At 49.2% G+C, this 19,830-nt stretch overlaps 1 protein-coding gene across 1 annotated transcript in view; it reads left to right on the plus strand.

Annotated features, from left to right (window-relative positions):
• Window positions 1-2,246: 2,246 nt before the first annotated feature.
• The window catches only part of Gas7 (growth arrest specific 7), a 236,398-nt gene continuing 218,814 nt past the window's right edge, over window positions 2,247-19,830 (plus strand). The window contains exon 1 of the mRNA XM_059270935.1: window positions 2,247-2,470. Coding sequence (XP_059126918.1) covers window positions 2,288-2,470 — 183 coding nt within the window. The 5' untranslated portion in view covers window positions 2,247-2,287. The remainder of the gene's footprint in view (window positions 2,471-19,830) is intronic.

A 19,830-nucleotide genomic window follows, 5' to 3' on the forward strand; every position in this document is an offset into this window, starting at 1 on the left:
TGCTGGGATTACAGGCAGAAGACATCACACCCAGTTTAGCAACTGTTTTCTATATCAGACTCTCAATGGCAGCTGGGAGGAAGCCTTTGCTCCCCATAATTCCTGGGCAAGCAGAAGTCCTCAGTCGGTGCCTGATGGAATGTTACAATGTGTACTTGTCAGGTTGTCCAGGCTGGGGATCGATTCTACCTAGGTGAGATGGCTTCAATGCAGACTGTGGCTCAAGGGATACTCTCAAGGCTAGAGCGGACCCAGCTGAGTGGTTTTGAAAAGCTACAAGAATAGTTCTAATGCTCTGCCAAGACTGAGAACCACCAAGCTAAAAGGACAGATTCAGAGCTCAAACAGATATGCAACAATTTAAGGCTTTCTGTACCTAGTACTGAACTGACTTTGTCATGGATCTCCCACCCTAGAGTGCTGAGAGGTTTACACCCAGCTGAATAGGCCATAGGAAGCCGTACAAGGTTACTGAGCAAGGGGCGGAAACAGTTGATAAGCACTATAGGCTGGAAATCGCTCATCAGAAAAGCTTGGTGGGAAGCAGAGGCAGGCAGATCTCTGTGAGTTAGAGGCCAGCCTGGTCTACATAGTTACAGACAAGCCAGGGCTCATCTCAAAGCATGGGGAGAAGGAAAGTAAAGAAAAAGATAAGCTTGGGACCAAAAATGTTGAGGATTTTGTAATATTTGCATATACATTATTTGGTATCTTGGGACGCTAACCCAAGTCTAACATTAAATTAATACATATAGCTCAAATGTAACTTGATACAATATCTTCAGCAATGTATTTTCTCGATCTCTCTTTCCCTCCCTCTCCCCTCTCCTCTCTTCCTCTGTTGTTCTCTCTCCTTCTCTCATGCCACTCTAGCCTGGAATTCTCTTTATCTTCCGGGCTCTTATCTCTCAGGGGCTAGAATTTTACAGGTGTGCTGTCACCTTTTCTTGGACAGTGGACTTCACCACGACATCCTGTTAGCACTGGCAGTGTTTGGATTTTGTACTTTAGATTTTTCGGTTAGAGATGCTCAACTGATTATAACATTGATAGTGAAGGGCCCAGCTGTTTACAGGTTAGGAAATGCACTTTAATTTTTAAGCTAGCAAAGAAATAGGCCTTTTCCTTCTGTACTCTTGACCTAAGGTACACTTCTTTGGCCCCTGAGGTTCACGAGTATCTCAAGGGTAGGGTCTTATCCAGGCGTTGGAGGGAACACGCAAGCCCCTACTAATATATCTGGTGGCTGCCTGGGTGGATGGATACTCCTCATCAGGCCCATCTTGAATTCAGGAGGGCTAGACCATGACACCCACCCCCCAACCCTTACCCTTTCCCACGAAGCTAAAAAGGTGCTTGCTCTCTTTTTTTATTTAACCATTGCAATGTTTAGCCCCATCGGCTGGATTCTAAGCCTACCAACCCAGACTTCTCCTCCTCATCTCTGCACGGAGTCCCCCCTGCTGGTGTCACACACTGTCACCGGGCTTCTCGGCTTCGGCGCCAGCCTTCAAACCTGTCTTTATCCATTGTTCAGTTTCCTGTGAGTCAAGTTCAGCCAGGCTTCATGCTCTACAATGACGGTCACAAACACATTCCCTTGCAGACACCTGGGAGGCAGCGCCGCCTGTCACCCGCCACAGATCCAAACAGGAGGAACCGAGGGGCGTTCCCATTCCAGCGGCTCTGGGTGGCGGGGTCGCCGGGGAGCCCCTCTGCTGGGGAGCGCCCTGCCCTCCGCGGGCGTGGCCGGTTTGGCCCGGCCCCTTGCCCGCCCTGGTCGCCTCGAGAGAGTCCCCGCCCGGCCACCGGCCGTCAGCGCGCTCCCTCCGTGTCTTCCCGGTCTCTGCTCGCCTCGGACGAGCCCCGCCGAGGGGGATGCTCTGGGCACCACCTCCCGGGGCAGTTGAGCCTCTCAGTGCACTCGGGCGTCCCCGGCCCCGGAGGCCAGGGGAAGTTGTCTTGTGAGCCCGCGGCCCCGGGGTCTCCTCCCCCTGAGCCCCGCCCCCCGCCCGGCGCTGGGGACCGCAGAGCCGCCCGGCCCGGGGGCGTCGCCGCTAGCTCTCCGGAGCCCTAGGAGCCCACGGAGCCAGCGCGGCCAGCAAGCGTCCCTGCAAGCAGCGCTTGTGGCCCGGCGGCCCAAGGACCCCTGCGCACCCTCGCCACGGCGCGCGCCCAGAGCGCGGGAGCCCGGAGCACCGGGCGCCTGGGACCCCGCGCAGCCGCTGGCCAGCCCGCGGGGCTAGGCAGGGATGCCGGCTGCACTGTGAGCTCGGGCGCTAGGGCCATGGCCGGCGCCCGCTGCCGGACCTTGTACCCCTTCTCCGGGGAGCGGCACGGCCAGGGGCTGCGCTTCGCTGCGGGCGAGTTGCTCACTCTGCTCCAGGTCCCGGACGGCGGCTGGTGGGAAGGCGAGAAGGACGACGGGCTCCGTGGCTGGTTCCCCGCCAGCTACGTGCAACTGCTGGAGGTGAGAGGCTAGGGCTGGGGTCGGGGACCTGCTATCCGCCCGACCTCGGTGCTGTCGGGAACGAAGGGTGCGGGGGTGTCCTGGGGCGTGGGCAAAGCTCCCCTCATACCCAGCCTCCCGAGCACGTCGTGGCTGCTCGGGGGAAGGGAGGACGTGCTCGGGAGAAGGGAGAACTTGTTGCCTGTAGGAGTTCTGGAGCAGGCGGGCGCGCTGCCGCGGCTGACAGGGGCCGCCAAGGGGCCGCCGAGCTCGGTGGTCTTGGCAAGGCATACAGATGATCGGGGTTCAGAAAGGTGGCCCCACAGCCCCACCTTTCCCGAGGACCAGTGGTCAGTCATGCTGTCCCGGGGGCGGACTGCCTGGCTGCCCCCGGGCCGCCCACTTGCTGGTCAGCTGAGATGCATCAGTTAGCAGTGAGCCAGAGCAGAGCAGCAAGCTTGTCCGGGGAATACAGCTAGACCTCAGGCAGCGCCCCCTCGTCTAGGCTCAGTACCCTAAAGTGGCTTGTTCCTGGGGATCTGGCTTTGCCCCAAGGCTACATAGGACAGCTGAGCCAAGTCAGCTGGCTGCTTATTGTCTGGGTGACAATTGCGAGGCCTCTCTGGCCTCTAATCACTGAGCTCATGGTCACAGCCTGAGTGAGAGCCTAAGTTTCTAAAGTCCTTTGTGTGGTGTGTGTATGTGTGTGGTGGTGGTGGTGGTATTTTTCTGTCTTTATGGAGAAGCTGCTGACCCCAGAATCGTCATGAAGGCTAAACTAAGCCTCACTCTCGGTTGTGTACGTGTTCCTAGGTTTTGGTAGAAGCCGGCCTAAATAAGGAACCAAATTTATCTTTTACCGGGACCTACTTAAGAACAAAGTAGCAAATTTTGAATGAAAATGTTACATGCAACTAGGGTCAGGGTGAGGTGGGGGCGATAGCGGTGAGGTGGTTGTGGAGTGGGCAGGTCTGGCAAGTGTCCTGGAGCAGCATTATCAAGTGTTTGCTCAGCCTTCTGGAAGCACATGGTAGTTCTTTCCGGTCCAGAAAACAAAACTTGCTCTAAATGGACTATAGTATTCCTCGAAAATGGACCAGTAGTATTCCTGGGCAAAAGGCTGGAATGAGCCTTCTGGGGTCCTTAGCAAAGGTGTCTCATAGTGTGTGCCCAGCACCTGTATCTGCAGGAGAGGCTCAGATTTGGCTCCCTGCATTTCCCAGTTCCATCTCTAAGGGCATAATAATAATAATAATAATAATAATAATAATAATAATAATGGAAATGTCATCTGTCAGGGAAGGCTTGAGCCTCCTGGGGAAAAAGCTCTCTGAAAGACATGTTTGAGTTCTTTTGGTGGCCACATTTCCCCAGGAAATACTGATGTGGAAATTTGCCTGATGATTGTCTGTCTGGTGAGGAGTGTCCATGGCTGCATTCAGCCAGCTGTTTTGGGTGGGGATTTGTAAGAACAGAATGCCCCTGCTTTTCCCTGGGGGAGGGAAAGGAGCATGAGCAGGCCCAGAAGACAAAGCAGAATTATCATCTGGGATGGCCTGGGTGTGCCTGTGGCATCCCTTGGCACTTACAGAGCTGGGAAGTCTCTGGTATTTAGGAACCTTTCAGACCCCTCCCATCTATTAATAGCAACTCAGTGACACCAAGAGGACCTTCCAGATGTAGAATACCACCTACACAAGCCATGTGCCCCATTACCAGTTTCCTGGCAGTTCTGTGCAGGTGAGGTGCCATCCTCCACTTAGGAAGCTCCGTTTGTTTTGAGCCACAGTCTTGTTACGTAGATCAGGCTAGCTTCAAATTTGTAGTCCTCCTCGCCTTTGCTTCTGAGTGCTGGGATTCCAGGCTTGTGCCACAATATCCGGCCGGCACTGTCCTCCTTTTACAGACAAGAGAAAACATGTCAGCACGAGAAAAGCAAGTCTGTCATCCAAGGGGTCATGTTTGCATTCTAGACTAACAACTCAGGTGGCTGACTAAATTCCTAGAGTATGTTGAAACCCAAAGGTCAGTAAAAGAAGGATCTAGAAGGATGTATGTAAAGAAGGGTGAGCAGGCCCCTGAGACTGGTATGTTGGTGACAGTATCCTTAATAAGACCTGCAATGCCAGACAGCTGCAACCTGGGGGCACCCTGGAGCATCCCTGCTGCCAACCCTGAAGTTTAAATTCACCTATAATGAGCTGAGGTGGCTTTTGGTGCCTCCCAAAGGCGGAGTCAAGGATGGACCTGGCCCCACTGCCCAAGTACTGACTAAGATTCTTCTTAGCACCAGCATGGAGGTTCATGGATCAGATAGATTCCTGGTGGCTGGCAACGTCCTCTGAGAATAAGCTGGATCACTAGGCAGAGAGCTGGGAAGGGATATGCCATGGAGTCTCTCGGGATGGGTTGGGCACTCACAGACAGACTAGGGTAAGCTGGGGAGTGGGTGCAATACGAAGTGTAGGAATCCTGAGACTGCAGAAACCGAGCAGTAGCTAGGAGACAGAGGAAGGCCTGGAGGCCCTGAAGGTGGTACTGCTGTAGGGGAAGAAGTCTAAATAGAATGGACCCCAACAGCCTCCTGGGGAAGGATGGGGTGATGGGCACCCAGCTGAAGAATGGAGTATTCCTCACAGTGTCTCTTTTGCCCTCTAGTGGAAAGAGTGATAACAGGAAGTGTCTTAGTGGAGGGCGTGAGACACCGACAAGAACGTGCAAAGTGGACTCTCCCCAGGAATCTATTCCTGGTTCAGACACAGAAAGGGAAGCTGGAGGCCTGCCTTTGCAGGAAACACACACTTTGGAGGGGAATTGGGAACTGACCCTGAAAGGCCTGCTAGATCTGCCTTGGGGATGGCCAGCCTCAGAAGGAAGCAAGGTCTTGGAAGACACGGTCATTGGGGCAATCTCTTAGGTCAAGACTCCTAGAACTGGTAAAATGATACAGTGAATATCTGGCTTAAGAAGATGGATTCCTAGAGGACCTAAGCCCATGCAGAGAAATATAGGACCTGGGGACCCTGGCCAAAGGGGTCCTGGTTACTTATGGTGTGGCCCAGCCCTTCGTAGGGCACCTAATCTCCTCAAAGGTATGAGAGCTATGCCAGTCAGCTTCCCATTGTTGTGGTAAGGCACCTGGGATAAAATTTGCAAGGAGGAAAGGTGTATTTTGAACCTGGATTTGGAGGTTTCAGTTTCTGGCCAGTTCTTGGTCCATTAAATTCCAAGTATATTGTAAAGGGGAACATCTCATACTGGCCAGGAAGGAGGGATAGTGTCCTAGCCCCCCATCCTACCCCACCCAACGCCCCATTCCCCAACTAGGTCTTACCTCCCAAAGGTCCCACCATTTTCTAGGAATGCCTTAGGCTGATTACAGAATCTTTAGTATATGGGACTTTGGGGAACCTTTAAGGTCTCAGCCATAACCAGGCCTGACAGCCGACACCCAAAGCTGGCTGTGATATCTAAAGGCCCTGAGATGAGAACAGCTAGAAAAGCCTTTCTAGATGGTATCTTCCGTCATGAAGAAAGGGACCAGCAGAGAACTCGACTGACTTGAAAGACACAGTAGAAGAAGAGTGAGTGGATGGAAGAGGTGAGGCCAGGCTGGAGGCTATGGGGCCAGATCCAAGTCAGGTTCTGGGTCACTCCCATAGTCTTGGGGACCCGACATGAAGGGCAATTTCCACCTGCCCTCAAGGGTGCAGGCACAGCTCCTGGGGAAGGTAGACAGAGGTGGGCTCTCTCTCTCAAGGAAGAGTTGAAGAGTCAGCCGTGGTACCAGAGTAGGTACAAGGGCTGGTCAGGCCCAACCTGGAAGGCCATGCTGGGCTCAGGAATTTCTCATGGTCTGCTCTTACTTAGGCTAGAAGTCAGGAACCTAAGGGTGATGTGAGATCTCGGCAGAAACACCCAGAGTTTGGGGGAAGTGATTTTAGAAGGGTGAGAAGATGGAATACAGACATGCCAGAGCTTTCCTTTAAGGTGGTGCCAGCTGGTCTAGTCCCGAGAGGAACTCACTGCTTGCGCTGTGTCCCCAGAAGCCTGTGTTGAAAACTTACCACTGAAGTACAACCGTATCAGGTGGAATTTAGGTTACGAGGGTTCCGCCCCCCGCAGGTAGACTGATGCCAGTTATAAAGAGGCTTGAAGGTGTATCGTTTGAGAGCTCACCCTTTCCCTCTCTGCCACAGGATGATGCCATAAGAACCCAGCAGAGGCTGACACCTCCACGTTGAGACTCCTTGGCCTCCAGAACCATGAAAAATAAATTTACTTTAGAAATTACCCACTTTGTGGTATTCTGTTACAGCCACTCAAAATGGAGTAAGCCAAGCACAGACTGTAACAGTGCTTGTCAGTAGGAGGAGGGGGAATGCAAGGGGAGATTCTTGAACTCCATGTCCTCTTCTTTTCCTCTCCTCTCAGTCTGGGCTCGAACTTATAGGGGTAGCTGTGGGAGTGGATGGGCTGTGCTATGGTCAATGAAGAGGTGGTTTTTCTATGGCTAGGTGACAAAGCACCCCAGAATTCATCCTATGTGACTCTGGGTGGACGGAGCTCAGCTGAGTGGTCCTTCTGTTGGTTCACCTTGGCAAGCTCCTATGCCAAGAGAGTTGAGGTCAAATGGCAGCTGAGGATTGAGTCCAGGAGACTCCACTGGGTTGGCCTCCTAGAAGGGCCATGTTCACTCACCTGGTTGTCCCGTATGGTCTCTTTCCACATGGTGTCTCCTCCTTCAGTGAATTGTCGCACGGCCTCTCTCTGCAGGGTAGTTGGAGTTTGTGTGTAGTCGGTGGCCAGCTTCCAAGGATACAAAGGGATGACTTGCTGGGCCTTCTTAAGGCTTTGACCCAGGTCGAGCACATCCCTCTGCCATATGCTGCTGGCAAAGTGAGTCACAGGAACAGTCTAGAAGTAGCATGGATGGGAGGTAGGTTCAGGCTTGGAAATGGGAGCAGGATTCATGGAGGACCACCTTGTACATTTCCTGCCTCCCAAGGATGGTGGAGGCAGCAAGGCTTAAGCTCATCTGTTGGACCAGTGTGTGTGTGTGAGTGTGTGTGTGTGTGTGTGTGTGTGTGTGTGTGTGTGTGTGTGTGTGTCTGTGTGAGAGAAAGACTCTGGAAGCAGAAAAGATGTCATGGCCTTTTGATTTGGAGACTCTCTATTCCTCTATCTCCATCTTAGGAGTTAAAAAAAAAATTTTTTTTAAAGACTCCAGGGGTTTCTTTATAGAAGCTCATAGTAAATGATGCTGCTGGAATCTGAAAAAATGTTTTGCCTGGCCCTAAAGCCAGGGCCTGCCTGTCCACTAAGCCATCCGCACGCCAGGCCAGCCTTTTCATGCCAGAGCTTTGATAATTAATGGACACAGTGTCTCCGAGCTGCCTAACATTCAGGAGATTTTTGCTATGGTACATAAATTGATTTTAATCTAGGGCCTTTTCCCCTCGAACAGGAAAATTACCTAAAATGGGTGTGACTTTGACCTTCACACCAATATTTTTTTGGGGGGCAGTCATTGACTCTGTTCATAATTAGGGCTGGATGCTCCCCAAGGTGTGTAATTGGGATTGAAATTGTGCCGTTTTCCCAGAGTCATCCTGCCATTCAATTAGGGGGCCCACATCAGCAGCTGCTGCTGTTTGAACATCTACCATTGGCCATAGCACCGTCCGTTTCTGCCCGGCAGGAACCACCCTTCAAAAACTCCGTGTGCTGGCCTGGCCATGCGGCCACTCATGAGACTTTAAAGCATCGGGCCAAGCTTCTGGATTTTATGGACTCCAGGCATCTTTACAAAAGTTCCCTTAGCAACAAGTCGGCAGGAATCCCCGACATCTGTTAACCACTGGGCAAATCCCTGAGATTTACTTCCACCTAGAAATGTGAATGAACCACCTCCCACCTTCCTGTATTTTCAGCCTAAAAAGGCCCAGCTTGTGTCTGGTGGCTGGGTGGACCCCCATTGTGAAGGTCATGCCGGTCCCCACTGGTGAAAGGATGTGTGTGGTAAACCAGGAAGCTCTGTGTGCATGCATGGTGTCGTGGCTGTTACTAGGCCCCCCAGGGGACAGCATTCCTATAACATTCTCCCTTATTATAACCCCACAGCAGCAAGGTAAAAATGACAGGTCTTTTTGACAGAACGCTGGGACAGATCCCCCTGTCCCTAATTGCCAAATTAGTAGATTCTTCTCTTCCTGCAGAGGCAAGGATTCTGGGGTGGTGTTTGTATCTATATAGAAAAGTTGAAATGGTAGCCAGAAGGTGTGCTTGGCTTTTCCTTTGGCAGAGCAGAGCATGGGGTGACATTGTAAAATTGTAGTTGTTTGTGCGAACCATGAACTATGAGAAGTGTATGTGGAGTGGCTTTTTTGTTGTTGTTGTTGTTGTTGTTGTTTGGTTTTTGTTTGTTTGTTTGTGCTGGGGACCAAACCCAGTGCCTTGTACATGCTCAGCCAATGTTCGACTTCTGAGCTGCATGCCTCCACCCCAATGTGGAGTGTTAGAAGAATCTGCTTACTTCCTTCTGTCCCATTTGGTATCTCCTCTGTGTGCCCTCCGATAAAGGTTTGTTTTTATTCGCCTCACTTCCCGGTTCACTGTATCTACTTCCTTTCTCAAACTACAAATTCGAGTCCAGATTCGATTCCCAGGCACTCAGATTTCACACGTGAAAACTAAGCCTGTAATCTCTGCTTTCGCTACCAGTCTTCTGCCCACCCTCCTGACTGAGCGAAGGTCGCCTCCATCTGTCTGCCCGGTCCCCCACGCTTGACCCTCTTCCCCTTCCTGTCCTGTACTTCAGCTCCCTCGGGAGGTTTCCTGGAGCTTCTCTTTCGGCACTTGCCTTGGCAAACCTTTTCTAGCAAAGGCCAAGAAATGTCTTCTAGGCTTTGTGGGCCAAGAGGCAAAATGAAATCAAAGCTGATGCGGGAGGCAGTGAGAGGCGAGGGGCCACACGTGCTCTGCCTGCCACCACCCCACAGGGCTGCTGTGATAGCAGAAAAGCTACCGTGGATAGTCCAGAAATTAGAGCTTGTGCTGTGTTCTGAGAAAAAAACAACAACAACTTTGGTTTGTTGTTGTTTTAAGACAGGGTCTCAGGGACTTCACTCTGGCCTCAAACCCAGGATGAAGCTGAGGATGACCTTGAACTCCTGCTCTTCTTGCCCATATACTCCAAGTGTAGCCCAGGCTGTCCTTGAATTCATAGTAGTCCTTAAACTCTGCCTCAGCCTCTCAAGTGTAGAGATTACAGGTGTGTACCACCACACCCAGCTTCTCTTTGGATCTTAAGTGTCCTCAGAGGTGGATGTGGTTAAAGGGTTGGTCCAGGGAAACCTTTAAAAAGTGGAGCCTATTGGGAGATCTTCAGGTTATTGAGGCATGTTCTCCAATCTCTTTTACTTTCTATCCAAGAAATTATTTTTTTGAGACAAGACATTGAGTTGCAGCCCAGGCTTGCCTGGAACTCATTAGGCAGTCAAGGGTGGCCTTGAACTTGTGGCAATCCTTCTACCTCAATCTCTGAAGTGCTAGACTTACAAGCATAAGCCACCACATTCAGCCTTGGGTGAGTGATTTACTCTGCCATAGGTTCCCACCATATAAAAGTTTATGTTCATAATGCACAAAGTTCATTTTATAAGCTATTATTTCTTTTAAAAGTCCAAATCTGGATGGAGAGGTAGCCAATCTGTGAAGAGCCCTTGCTGCTCTTACAGAGGATGGGAATTCCCAGCACCCATGTTGGGTGGCTCACAGCTGCCTGTAACTCTAGCTCCAAGAGATCTGATGCCCTCTTCTGTCCTCCACAGGCACCTATGCTCATATAGACACATACACTCACACACACAAATTAAAAAACAGACACTCCCCAAATCAAAGAGAAAAAGGTTAGTATATGAAGGAACAGAATATCTGAGTAGACCCTTCCCAATAAAGAACACAAAACTTCACCAACAGATTCCATCTCTCTATAACTCAGGGGCTGGGAATGTAACTACAAAGATTTATTTATGATTTTTTTTAAGACAAAGTCTACTTTTTTGGCCTTGACTGGCCTGGAACTTGGGACCCTTCTCCTCTCCTCGATCCCTATTGCTTGGGTTTACAGGTGTGTGTCACCATGCCTGGCTGAAAAAAGACAGCCTTAAGGAATAAGTAACCAAAGTGTCTTTCATTGTGATTCTTTTTGTTGTTGTTTGTTTTGTTTTGTTTTTGAGACAGGGTTTCTCTGTGTAGCCCTGGCTGTCCTGGAACTCACTCTGCAGACCAGACTAGCCTTGAACTCACATAGATCCACCTGCCTCTGCCTTCGGAGTGCTGGGATTAAAGGCCTGTGCCAACACTGCCCAGCTCATTGTTCTTTTTAGATAGGGTCTTACTCTGTAGCCCAGGTGAGCCTAGAACTGACTGTTTAGGCAATCTTCCTGTCTCAGCCTTCAAGTGCTGGGTTCCAGGAATGCGATACCACAACTCACCATCACTGAGAAGCATTAGGGTGTGTATGCCTTCTGACCCCTGGGTTGTACTTATAGTCCAGAGGCCTCTGTTAGACAAGGTGTGAACATCCCCATGCCAACACAGCACTTCTTAGCAAGGGCAAGCTTAACTACCATCTAAACCCCCAAGAGGAACTGGTTAAAATGAGGCTTACCGATGCTTACTCCTGGACCAGGAACGCAGAAGGGCTCAATACCTAAACTAAAATGGAATTTCAAAATTTAAAATGTTGCTTAGTGACATTTCATTTTTCCATGGAGTTAGCAGAATTTGTGCTTCTTACAAGGAAGCAAAAGGAGATGGCAGCGTCCAGAAATGAATTACAGTATAAAAGCAGGGATGGCGGGGACTGCACGCTTAGTAGCCATCATGACTAGAACGGATTGAAGGACTGTGCCCTGGCCTCAGGCCACATTCCTTTAGATAGCCTGGCACAGCAAATCTTTGCACTTGGAGAGGTAGATTTGACTGTTTTTTGTTTTTTTTTTTAAGCCAGATTTCTTCTGCCGCCAAGTCTAGTGTGTCTCTGTGTGTGACTGCCTGTCTGTCACCTTGTTCCAGAAAACATGTAAGGCATCTTACCAAAAAGCATATGGTACAATAAGATAAAATCACAAATACACGAGGAAACCTGGGGAAAGGGAAAAGAAAGGGAAACGGGGTAAAGACTGCCCAAGTGAAGTTTGAAGAGCAGAGAGAGGGTGATAGAGATAAATCACGTTGCCCAGGGGCAAATTAGAGCCCCTACCTTTGGGAAATGATGTTTTTGAGCAGTTCGCAATGAAGAGACGTTCTTGTGATGGTCTCATTATGAGCTCGGGTGATGTCAGGACAGATGAGGACAACAGTTAACAAGAAGTTGTGGAATTTCGGTGGCTAAAACAGCATAGGTTTGCCTCTTGCTTGTGCTGAAAGTTTGTTTCGAGGTAGTTTGGTCCCAGCCTCTCCGGGATGCTGAGCCTGGCCTGGGAATGGCTTTGTCGTCGTCCTGAACATTTTCAATAGAAGGCAAGTGGAAGTCTGTCTGACCTTCCTCCCATCTCCATTCCCTGTCTCCACCATTTTTCTTCCTGAGGTCAGGCTTTTATTCTGAGACACTCCTCATCCACGTAAAGGGCAGCTCCTTCGGATGAGCTCTCAGGAGGGAGGACTAGAGTTGATACCCTGCTCACTCCAGCTGGGGTTTGTCCCAATGTTATCCATTCTCTAGACTCATGTATTCTTCCTGAAAATCACTCTTCCTCAAAAACCGCCTCCAACTCTAGCAGCCTGTCCACTTCCCTCTTCTCTGAGAAGGTGTTAAGTGTTCAACCATGTGGTCTTTCATTGAGGGAGACTCCGGAGTCTTCATATGTTACTAAATTTATACTGCCCCCATCCTCCTACCCCCAGTCCCGGTAACCTATCTACTGTCTTTTTTTATGGGGGGATGGGAGGCTGGGAGACTCAGATCACCAAACCTCCATGGAGTGGAGCCAGAGTTGCTCCTTCCTCGTAGGTTCCTTTTCATAGGCAGTCCTAGCATCAAGTACTCCCTGAGTACACCAAGTAGACGCTTGGTCCACTTGGCACAAACACCATCATTTCCTGATTCTAGGCTCCGCAGTTTTCTTTCTCTCTTTTACATGAGCATGTACTTTGTACAATGCAGATACAACCATCTGGGGCTAGCAGTTATAAACTCCCCCCTGCAGGTAGTGTGGAGAGAAGATGCCTCCGTGGATAAATCACTTGTCCTCCAATGTAAAGACCAGGGAGTTCAGATCCCCAGCACCCGCTTGTAAATCCCTGTGATTGGGAGGTAGAGATGGGATCCCTGGGGAAATTATCTAGCTAGAGTGAGTAGTCCAGTGGGCAAACCTCAGGTTCATTGAGAGACCCTCCTGCAGTACATAAAGAGAGCAATTGGAGAAGACACCTGACATCAACCTCTGGCCTTTACACACACTCCCACACATATGAACATGCACCAACCCATAAGTGTACACACACACATACATATCTATGTACTCACATACCCTCATAAGCACACTCACACACAAATATACAAGCAATAGAATAAAAATAAAAACCTTCCCTTGGGAAGTCTTTGGGGACTCTCCTGCCCCGCACAACTGACGGGTAACCTCTTCGGAGAGACTGTGGGTTCACACAGGTTTGGCCCAAAGCCTTTCCACATGTTAGCATTCGCTGCTCTGTCTACGTATCTCAATTCTTCCTCCTTCCTCACTGTTCTGTCAGCTGCAGAGAACGCCAGGGTTAATCCACAAGAAAACTAATTAAGTTGTAAAAATTCCTCAGAGATGCTATTTTAAAAACTCTACCGAAACGATTCCTTGTCCTAATTTAATCATCAGAGAGAGCGTCCTTATTTTGGTGGTGGCTCCTGGAAGGCCGTCATGGAGGCATCTGCCGCTGATTTGTAATATAATTTAGGAATCGAAGTAGGAAAGCGGAACTTTAAATTTAGTTCGAGTCTACCCTTCTCATTAAGCAAGTGTTTTATTGATAAATAACTCCCAGCGTTCGTTGTGCGTGGAGGGAAAAATACAGCTCCATTGAGTAGTTGAGAATCAAGGGCGATTCTCAACACAAGATCAAATCTAGGACCCAGTCTGGGATTCTGGTATTATAAACAAAGGGGCTGAGTACAGCAGTCGAACCGTGTCTCACACCTGCTAGGAAAGTCTTCTGCACTCAGCTACACCCCAGCCCTTCACTGGACACGGGCAACATGGACTTCCCCAATGGCTTCCTTCTCTCCCTCAAGCTGTTCTCCATTGATACCAAGTGGGTCTGCTCTGAGCCCGGCTTTGCCGGCTTTGTGGTACAAGTGAGAGCGTGTGGGTGAAAGGCTCAGTCCCAGGAGACTGCCCTGCCTCACATGCCAAGGCCAAGCAATGTCCCCTGTGCCCAGGCCGTCGACTGCATTTCATCTTTCCCCCGCACAGAGAGGCTGCATTTCCAACTAGCTCCCAAGAGCTTGCTGCTGTTGCTGGCCAACGGGCCCCAGTTTGAGCATCAAGGCATATGGGTGCATGGAGGGGGTAGTTTTTACTTTATCTGTAAGACATGTTAAGTCCTGGAATTAGATTGGATATTGGATTTTTTTTTTTAAGTGGATTATGTGGCGCTGTGGGAGGTCATGGAAAGAACACATTTTGGAATTAGACCTCTGTAAGTCTATTTAATCTGAGGAAAGAGATATGTCCACAGGGTGAAGGCAGGGGGAAAAGCCTGACAGTGAACAAAAGCACAAGGTTCAGCCCACAGCAAGGCAGCTGGCGGAATGGAAGGCCCAGGGTGCTGGGTGGCAGGACGAAGGCCCAAGGTTTGGATGAACAAGAAGAGCTGCAGTAGTAGGGAGCAAGCCTAGGAGAGTCCCCAGCTGTCCCCAACATCAGAAAATTCATACACTCAAGACACCACGGCTACCACCTCATGAGCCCCAAGGGGAAGCTGGTGCTCTGTGTGGACAAGGTTGGGGGCTGCAATGTGACCCCACTGCTGCTCCCATTGCCATCATCCAGCACACAGCCAGTGGTGGGGCCGCCTCCCAGGTGTGGGCAGCGGAGGAGTGCAAGGCAGGAGGCTGGCTTCTACAGCTCTGGATTCTCTGCAGCTGCTGCTGCCTGCCGGACTCCAGGCAAGTGCAGAATTGTGAGTTTTATAGAGCTCCCGTGAGGGTCAGGGGAAGAGCTTGATGTCTGCACACACCCTGTTAGTGGAATTCAGGGTTCTTCATGCTCTGGTTTTGAGTCAAGTTAGACTCGGTTAACCCTGTTAATTGGGGTTCCCACTGCAGGGCTGCTGACACCTCTTTCTACTGCCCTTCTGAGCTCACTGTACCGGGATGTCTGAGTGCAGCATGTAGGTAAGACAGATCTCTTGGGCTTCTCAAGAGGCACAGGTTCAGATTCTAGGGCTTGGGGTGGAGCTCCAGCTTCTGCACTGTTTTGCACCCCTCCCCCCTTGGAGACAGGGTAAGCACAGCTCAGACCAGCCTTGAACTCTCCCTCTTCCTCCTCCTCCTTCTTCCTCCCCAGTGCTGGCATTACAAGGGTGTGCTCCATGCTTGGTGAGCAGCTGCACTTTTAGCAAGCATCTGGGGATGCTGTGGATCTTGGGGAGACCCCTTGGAGTCCCAGTGTGCAGAGCAGTTTCTTAGGAGCCTTGGGGTACATGCAGGGCTTGCTGGTCTGAAGCCACAGAAAGCTGTCGCTGAAGCTCTCCTTGGTTTGGTGGAAACTGTTACATCAGAATTCCTGTTGCTAGGGCTGGATTCATTGGTCTTAATTGTTTTTTTTTGTTGTTGTTGTTTGTTTGTTTTGTTTTTTTAACCTGGCCTGATGGGCTTCTGGCTTTCTGGACACTCTTGGAAGAGACTTTCTTGTAATGAGGGAAAGGTTAGTTTGTGGGAGAGGTGAAGTTCTAGAGCCTGCTAAAGGATGTCAGAATTTCTTTTCTTATCTTTTGCCTGTTCCTGGAGCAAAAGAAAGGTCCCAAGAGACTGAATGGAACACACGTTTGCTCTCTCTCCCTCATTCCCTCTCCCTCCTCTCTCTTAGTGCCAGGGATGGAACCCAGGTGCTTTGTGCATGCTAAGTAATCTCTCTCTGTGTCTCTGTCTGTCTGTCTGTCTCCACACACATATACAAATAAACTTTTGAGGCAGGATCTCTGTAGCCTAGCCTAGCTGAGAACACAGCAATTCCCCTGCCTCAGCCTCCCAGTGCTGAGATTACAGGAGTGGACCAGCCCCTGTGGGCAGGAAGGGTTTTTCTAAAGTGTTTCTGTGGGCTCTGAATCAAGTCCCAGGCCAGAATTTGAGAGCTCCAAATTAAAGATGAATGTCACCAAACTGCTATCTCCCCAAATCCCAGGTGGGACCTGCAGGTCCTGGATGTCCTGGAGTTTATTGCTTAGTCCCTGGGTTGGGCTGCTGGCTACCTTCCATGGTGACTTTTAAGGCTGATTGACCATAGCACTCTCCTGTTTAAGGTTTCTGGGGTATTTCATTGCCACAATACAGTTGAATGTCCTTTTATCCAAAGTGTTTGGATCAAAAAGCATTTCAGATTTCTGAATGTTTGCACATACATCATGAGATATCTTGAATACCAGACCTAAGTTTAGACAGAAGTGCATGCCTGTGTGAGTGCATGTTGAGTGCGATGTTACTGAAGATTATACTCAGTGTCTTACACATACCAGGCTAGTATCCTAGTGCTAGTGTTCTTGGGGCACCACTGCGCTACATCCCAGCCCTACTTGTATTTTTTATTTTGAAACTGAATCCCACTAACTTGCCTAGGCTGGCCTCCAAACCCTGCTATAGCCCTGGCTGGCCTTGAATTTTTTTATCTTCCTGCCTCACCCTCCCAAGTCCCTGGGATTACAGGATTGCACCGCACTGCCCAGCTCCTATGGTATTTTTAATCTGCTTGTTTTCTCCACAACTCATCGTATGAGGTCAGCGTGGAATTTTCCATTTGGGGTATCATGTGGGTGGAGCATTTTGGATTCTGGGCTTTCAGAGCAGGGAAGCACAACTGTAGAGCATGCCTTAGCTGTATCTGCAGTCTTCTTCCTCGAGACCAACCCTGTCTGCCGCCAGATGCAGTCTTAGCCATTTGCGCACATGTCACCTTGTCAGGAGCACCTGGAACTTCCAAGTCTCACAGTGACTTCGTTCTCCATGCTGTTTTCTTCCCTAAGCGGTTTTGTCCCTCCCTGCAATGCCCTCCCTGGCTCGCTCCTCTTTCTTACCCCCTTTTCTGTTTTCCACTTTTGGATAGCCTTCTTGAGATAAAACATTCATTAGAAGCAAGCAAAACCATACGTATTATTTTTGTTTGTTTTTTTAAACATCCATGGAGTTGTATATCTGTTACCATGGTTACTTTCCTTACGCCTTCGTCCCCACCACCTCAGGCTCAGGTGACCACACACTTACTGCTTGTAGGTTTCCTGTTCTAGTGATTTTCCATAAATGAAGTCATACCTGGCTTCTTCCACTTAGCATAATGTTCTTATTTTATTATTTTTGAGATTATAGTATAATTACATCATTTTCCCCTTTACTTTCCTCCCCCAAACCCTCCCGAATACTCCTCCTTGCTCTCTTTCAAATTCAGGGCTTCTTTCTTCATGAATTGTTATTACATGCATATATGTGTATCTATAGATGTATATATTCCTAAATATAATCTTCTTGGTCTGTATAATGTTCCTCGTTTATATACATTTTTAGGATGTATTGGATGACCCATTGGTGTGCTCGTCCTTGGGGAAGGCTGTTTCTCCCAATCTCAGCTTCCATCAGTCACCTGTAGTTCTTTGTGTAGGGCTGAGGTCTTCCGGCCTTTCCACTTCCGCTTCCGCTTTAGGATGTCTGTTGTCATCCTTGTTCAGTCCTCATTGATGAAGTCATGTTGGTGAGACTTGATAGGTGTTGTTTCTGACATTACTAGGAGACACGGTCTTCCAGAAAGCTCCCGATCCTCTGTCTCTTGCAGTCCCTTCTGCCTCCTCTTCTGAAATGTTCCCTGAGCCTTAGGGGTAATTATTTGATGTATCTATTGGGACTGGGCTCCACAACTCCGCATTTTGATCGGTTGTGGTTTTTCTGTGATGGTCTCCACCTGTTGTAAAGAGAAGTTTTTCTGATGAAGGGTGAGTACTACACTTACCTGTAAGTATAGAAACAAAATTAGAGTGTAGTTAGGGATGATACTGCCTTAGTAAAATGACGGCTGTAGGTTCTTTTCCAAGATCCATGACTTCACTAGCTCTGGGTAGTCGGCTAGGTTTCCAGGATCAGACATGATTTTCCTCTTGAGTGGGTCTTAAGTGGGTCCAATTAGAGAGCTGTTGGTTACTGCCAAGGTATGTGTGCCCCTACTACACTCTTAGGGTTATTGTGCCATGCTGGTCCTTGTTGTGGTTCATAGGCAAAATAGCTGGGTAGGACTGTTCGTTGCTTCCGTGGCTTCTTATACCGTGAAAGCTAGCCCTCAGGGTGGAGGCATTCAGTTCTGTTTCAGCTCAGGGGCCTCTGGACCCTGGGTCTGAACAGCATGGTGTCTTCAGCAATAGGGACAACTTCGACCTCTTGGCAGCAAACAAGGGAATTAGCAATAGCCTATAATGTTTGGAGACTCTCTTGTACAACCCTGACCAACATCTCAGAAGAGGGTTTCTCCTGCCTGGTATTGGTTATTTTTTTGTTAGGTGATCTTTAGTTTGGGGTGGAGTATTTCAGCCCAGATAGCATAATATTCTTAAGACTTGTCCATATTGTAGCTTGCATCAACACTTTCTTCCTTTTCGTGACTAAATAATATTCCATTACATAGATGTGCCACATTGGACTTGCCCATTTGCCGGTGGATGAACATTTGGGTGGTTTCTCCTTTTTTGGTCATAATTTATGTTACTTCTATGGGTATTGGTGTAACAAGCATCTGTGTTTTCATTGTGTTGGGTATATACTTGCTGGATCACATGGTTCTTCTATTTTTGGCATGTTGAAAAGCTTCTTTCCCAACAGTGATGGAAGAGAGTCCCAGCATATCTAGGTCCTCATCAACACTTGTTCTTCCCTGTCTTAAACTGAGAAGCTGTTTCTTTTTGTTGTGTGGTTGCATTAACCTGAGGAGTCATCATGTTGGGCATCACGCCACAGGTTTTTGTTGTTGTTTTTGAGATTTGGTCTCATGAAACCCAAGTTGGCCTCAAGCTCGCTATGTAGCCAAGGTTGGCTTTGAACTCCAGATCTTCATGTCTCCACCTCCCCAGTGCTGAGATTACAGGAACATATTGCCAGGCTGGTTTTTCTCCCCTCCACATTTTATTGGCTTTTATATCTTTTCTGGAGAAAGGTCTATTTCAGAGTCATTGTCTCTCGGCACATGTTTGTGTTTCTGCTGTGGTCCCCTTTTCTTTCCACCTAGATGAGCATTCTGGGGACATCATTTGCTATCACAATACAGACCTCTTCTTGGGTTGTGCAGAAGGACATAGGGGTCTCTCCTCATCACAGGTCCCCTGGGTGTCCTCAGACTCGAATCAATTCTGATACCACCTGAGGATGGTATCAGGCCTCCCAGGCTGAGGGTGCAGTGCCACAAGAGAGCCCCTAATTCCAGTGCCAATCCCAAACCTGTGCTTCCAACCCGCTGGCTACATTTGCTGTCCTGGGTTCCCATCGTAGGGTTCAGCTGATTTGCGACAGCTTTGGAAGTCAGAGAGACAATTATATACCCTATTTGAAGGGATGCAATGATGCCCATCGTCAGGTGTTGAAGGAGTAGAGGTTCCATGGCCTCTCCAACCACCTTCCAGGAACCTCTCTACCCAGACCTTTGGGGTTTTATGGGAGTTTCATTCTGTAGGCATGATTAATTATGTGTTTGGTTATTGGGATCAACTCAACACTCATCCGCATTTCCCTGGAGTTGGGAGTAAAACTGAGAAGTCATGATTCTCTAATCTTGCATTGGTCTTTCCTGTGACCAGTCCCTAACCTGAAGCTAGGAGCTTCAGGCCATCAGTCACTTTAATAGATAAGTGTGGACAAAATGGCACAACAGTTTGAAGAATCCCAGGATTTTAAGAATTGTATGCCTGGAGACTTGATGTATAGCCCACAGCCTCACTAGCCTGCTCTCACTTCTTGGCCTTGGGTACTGTCCTCAGCAGATTTTACTGACACATTGCCACTCACCCTACAGGCCCAGACCCCTCCACACTCTGGGGTCCCCAAGGCCAAGCAATCTTCGTAGACCTGGCCTCTTACTCATAGCCTGGACCGGGGATGTAGTAAGACCAAGAAGGATCATTCATTTTGACACTGGTGC

The sequence above is a fragment of the Peromyscus eremicus genome, chromosome 8a (assembly GCF_949786415.1).
Source record: "Peromyscus eremicus chromosome 8a, PerEre_H2_v1, whole genome shotgun sequence".
In the NCBI taxonomy this organism is placed as follows: domain Eukaryota; kingdom Metazoa; phylum Chordata; class Mammalia; order Rodentia; family Cricetidae; genus Peromyscus; species Peromyscus eremicus.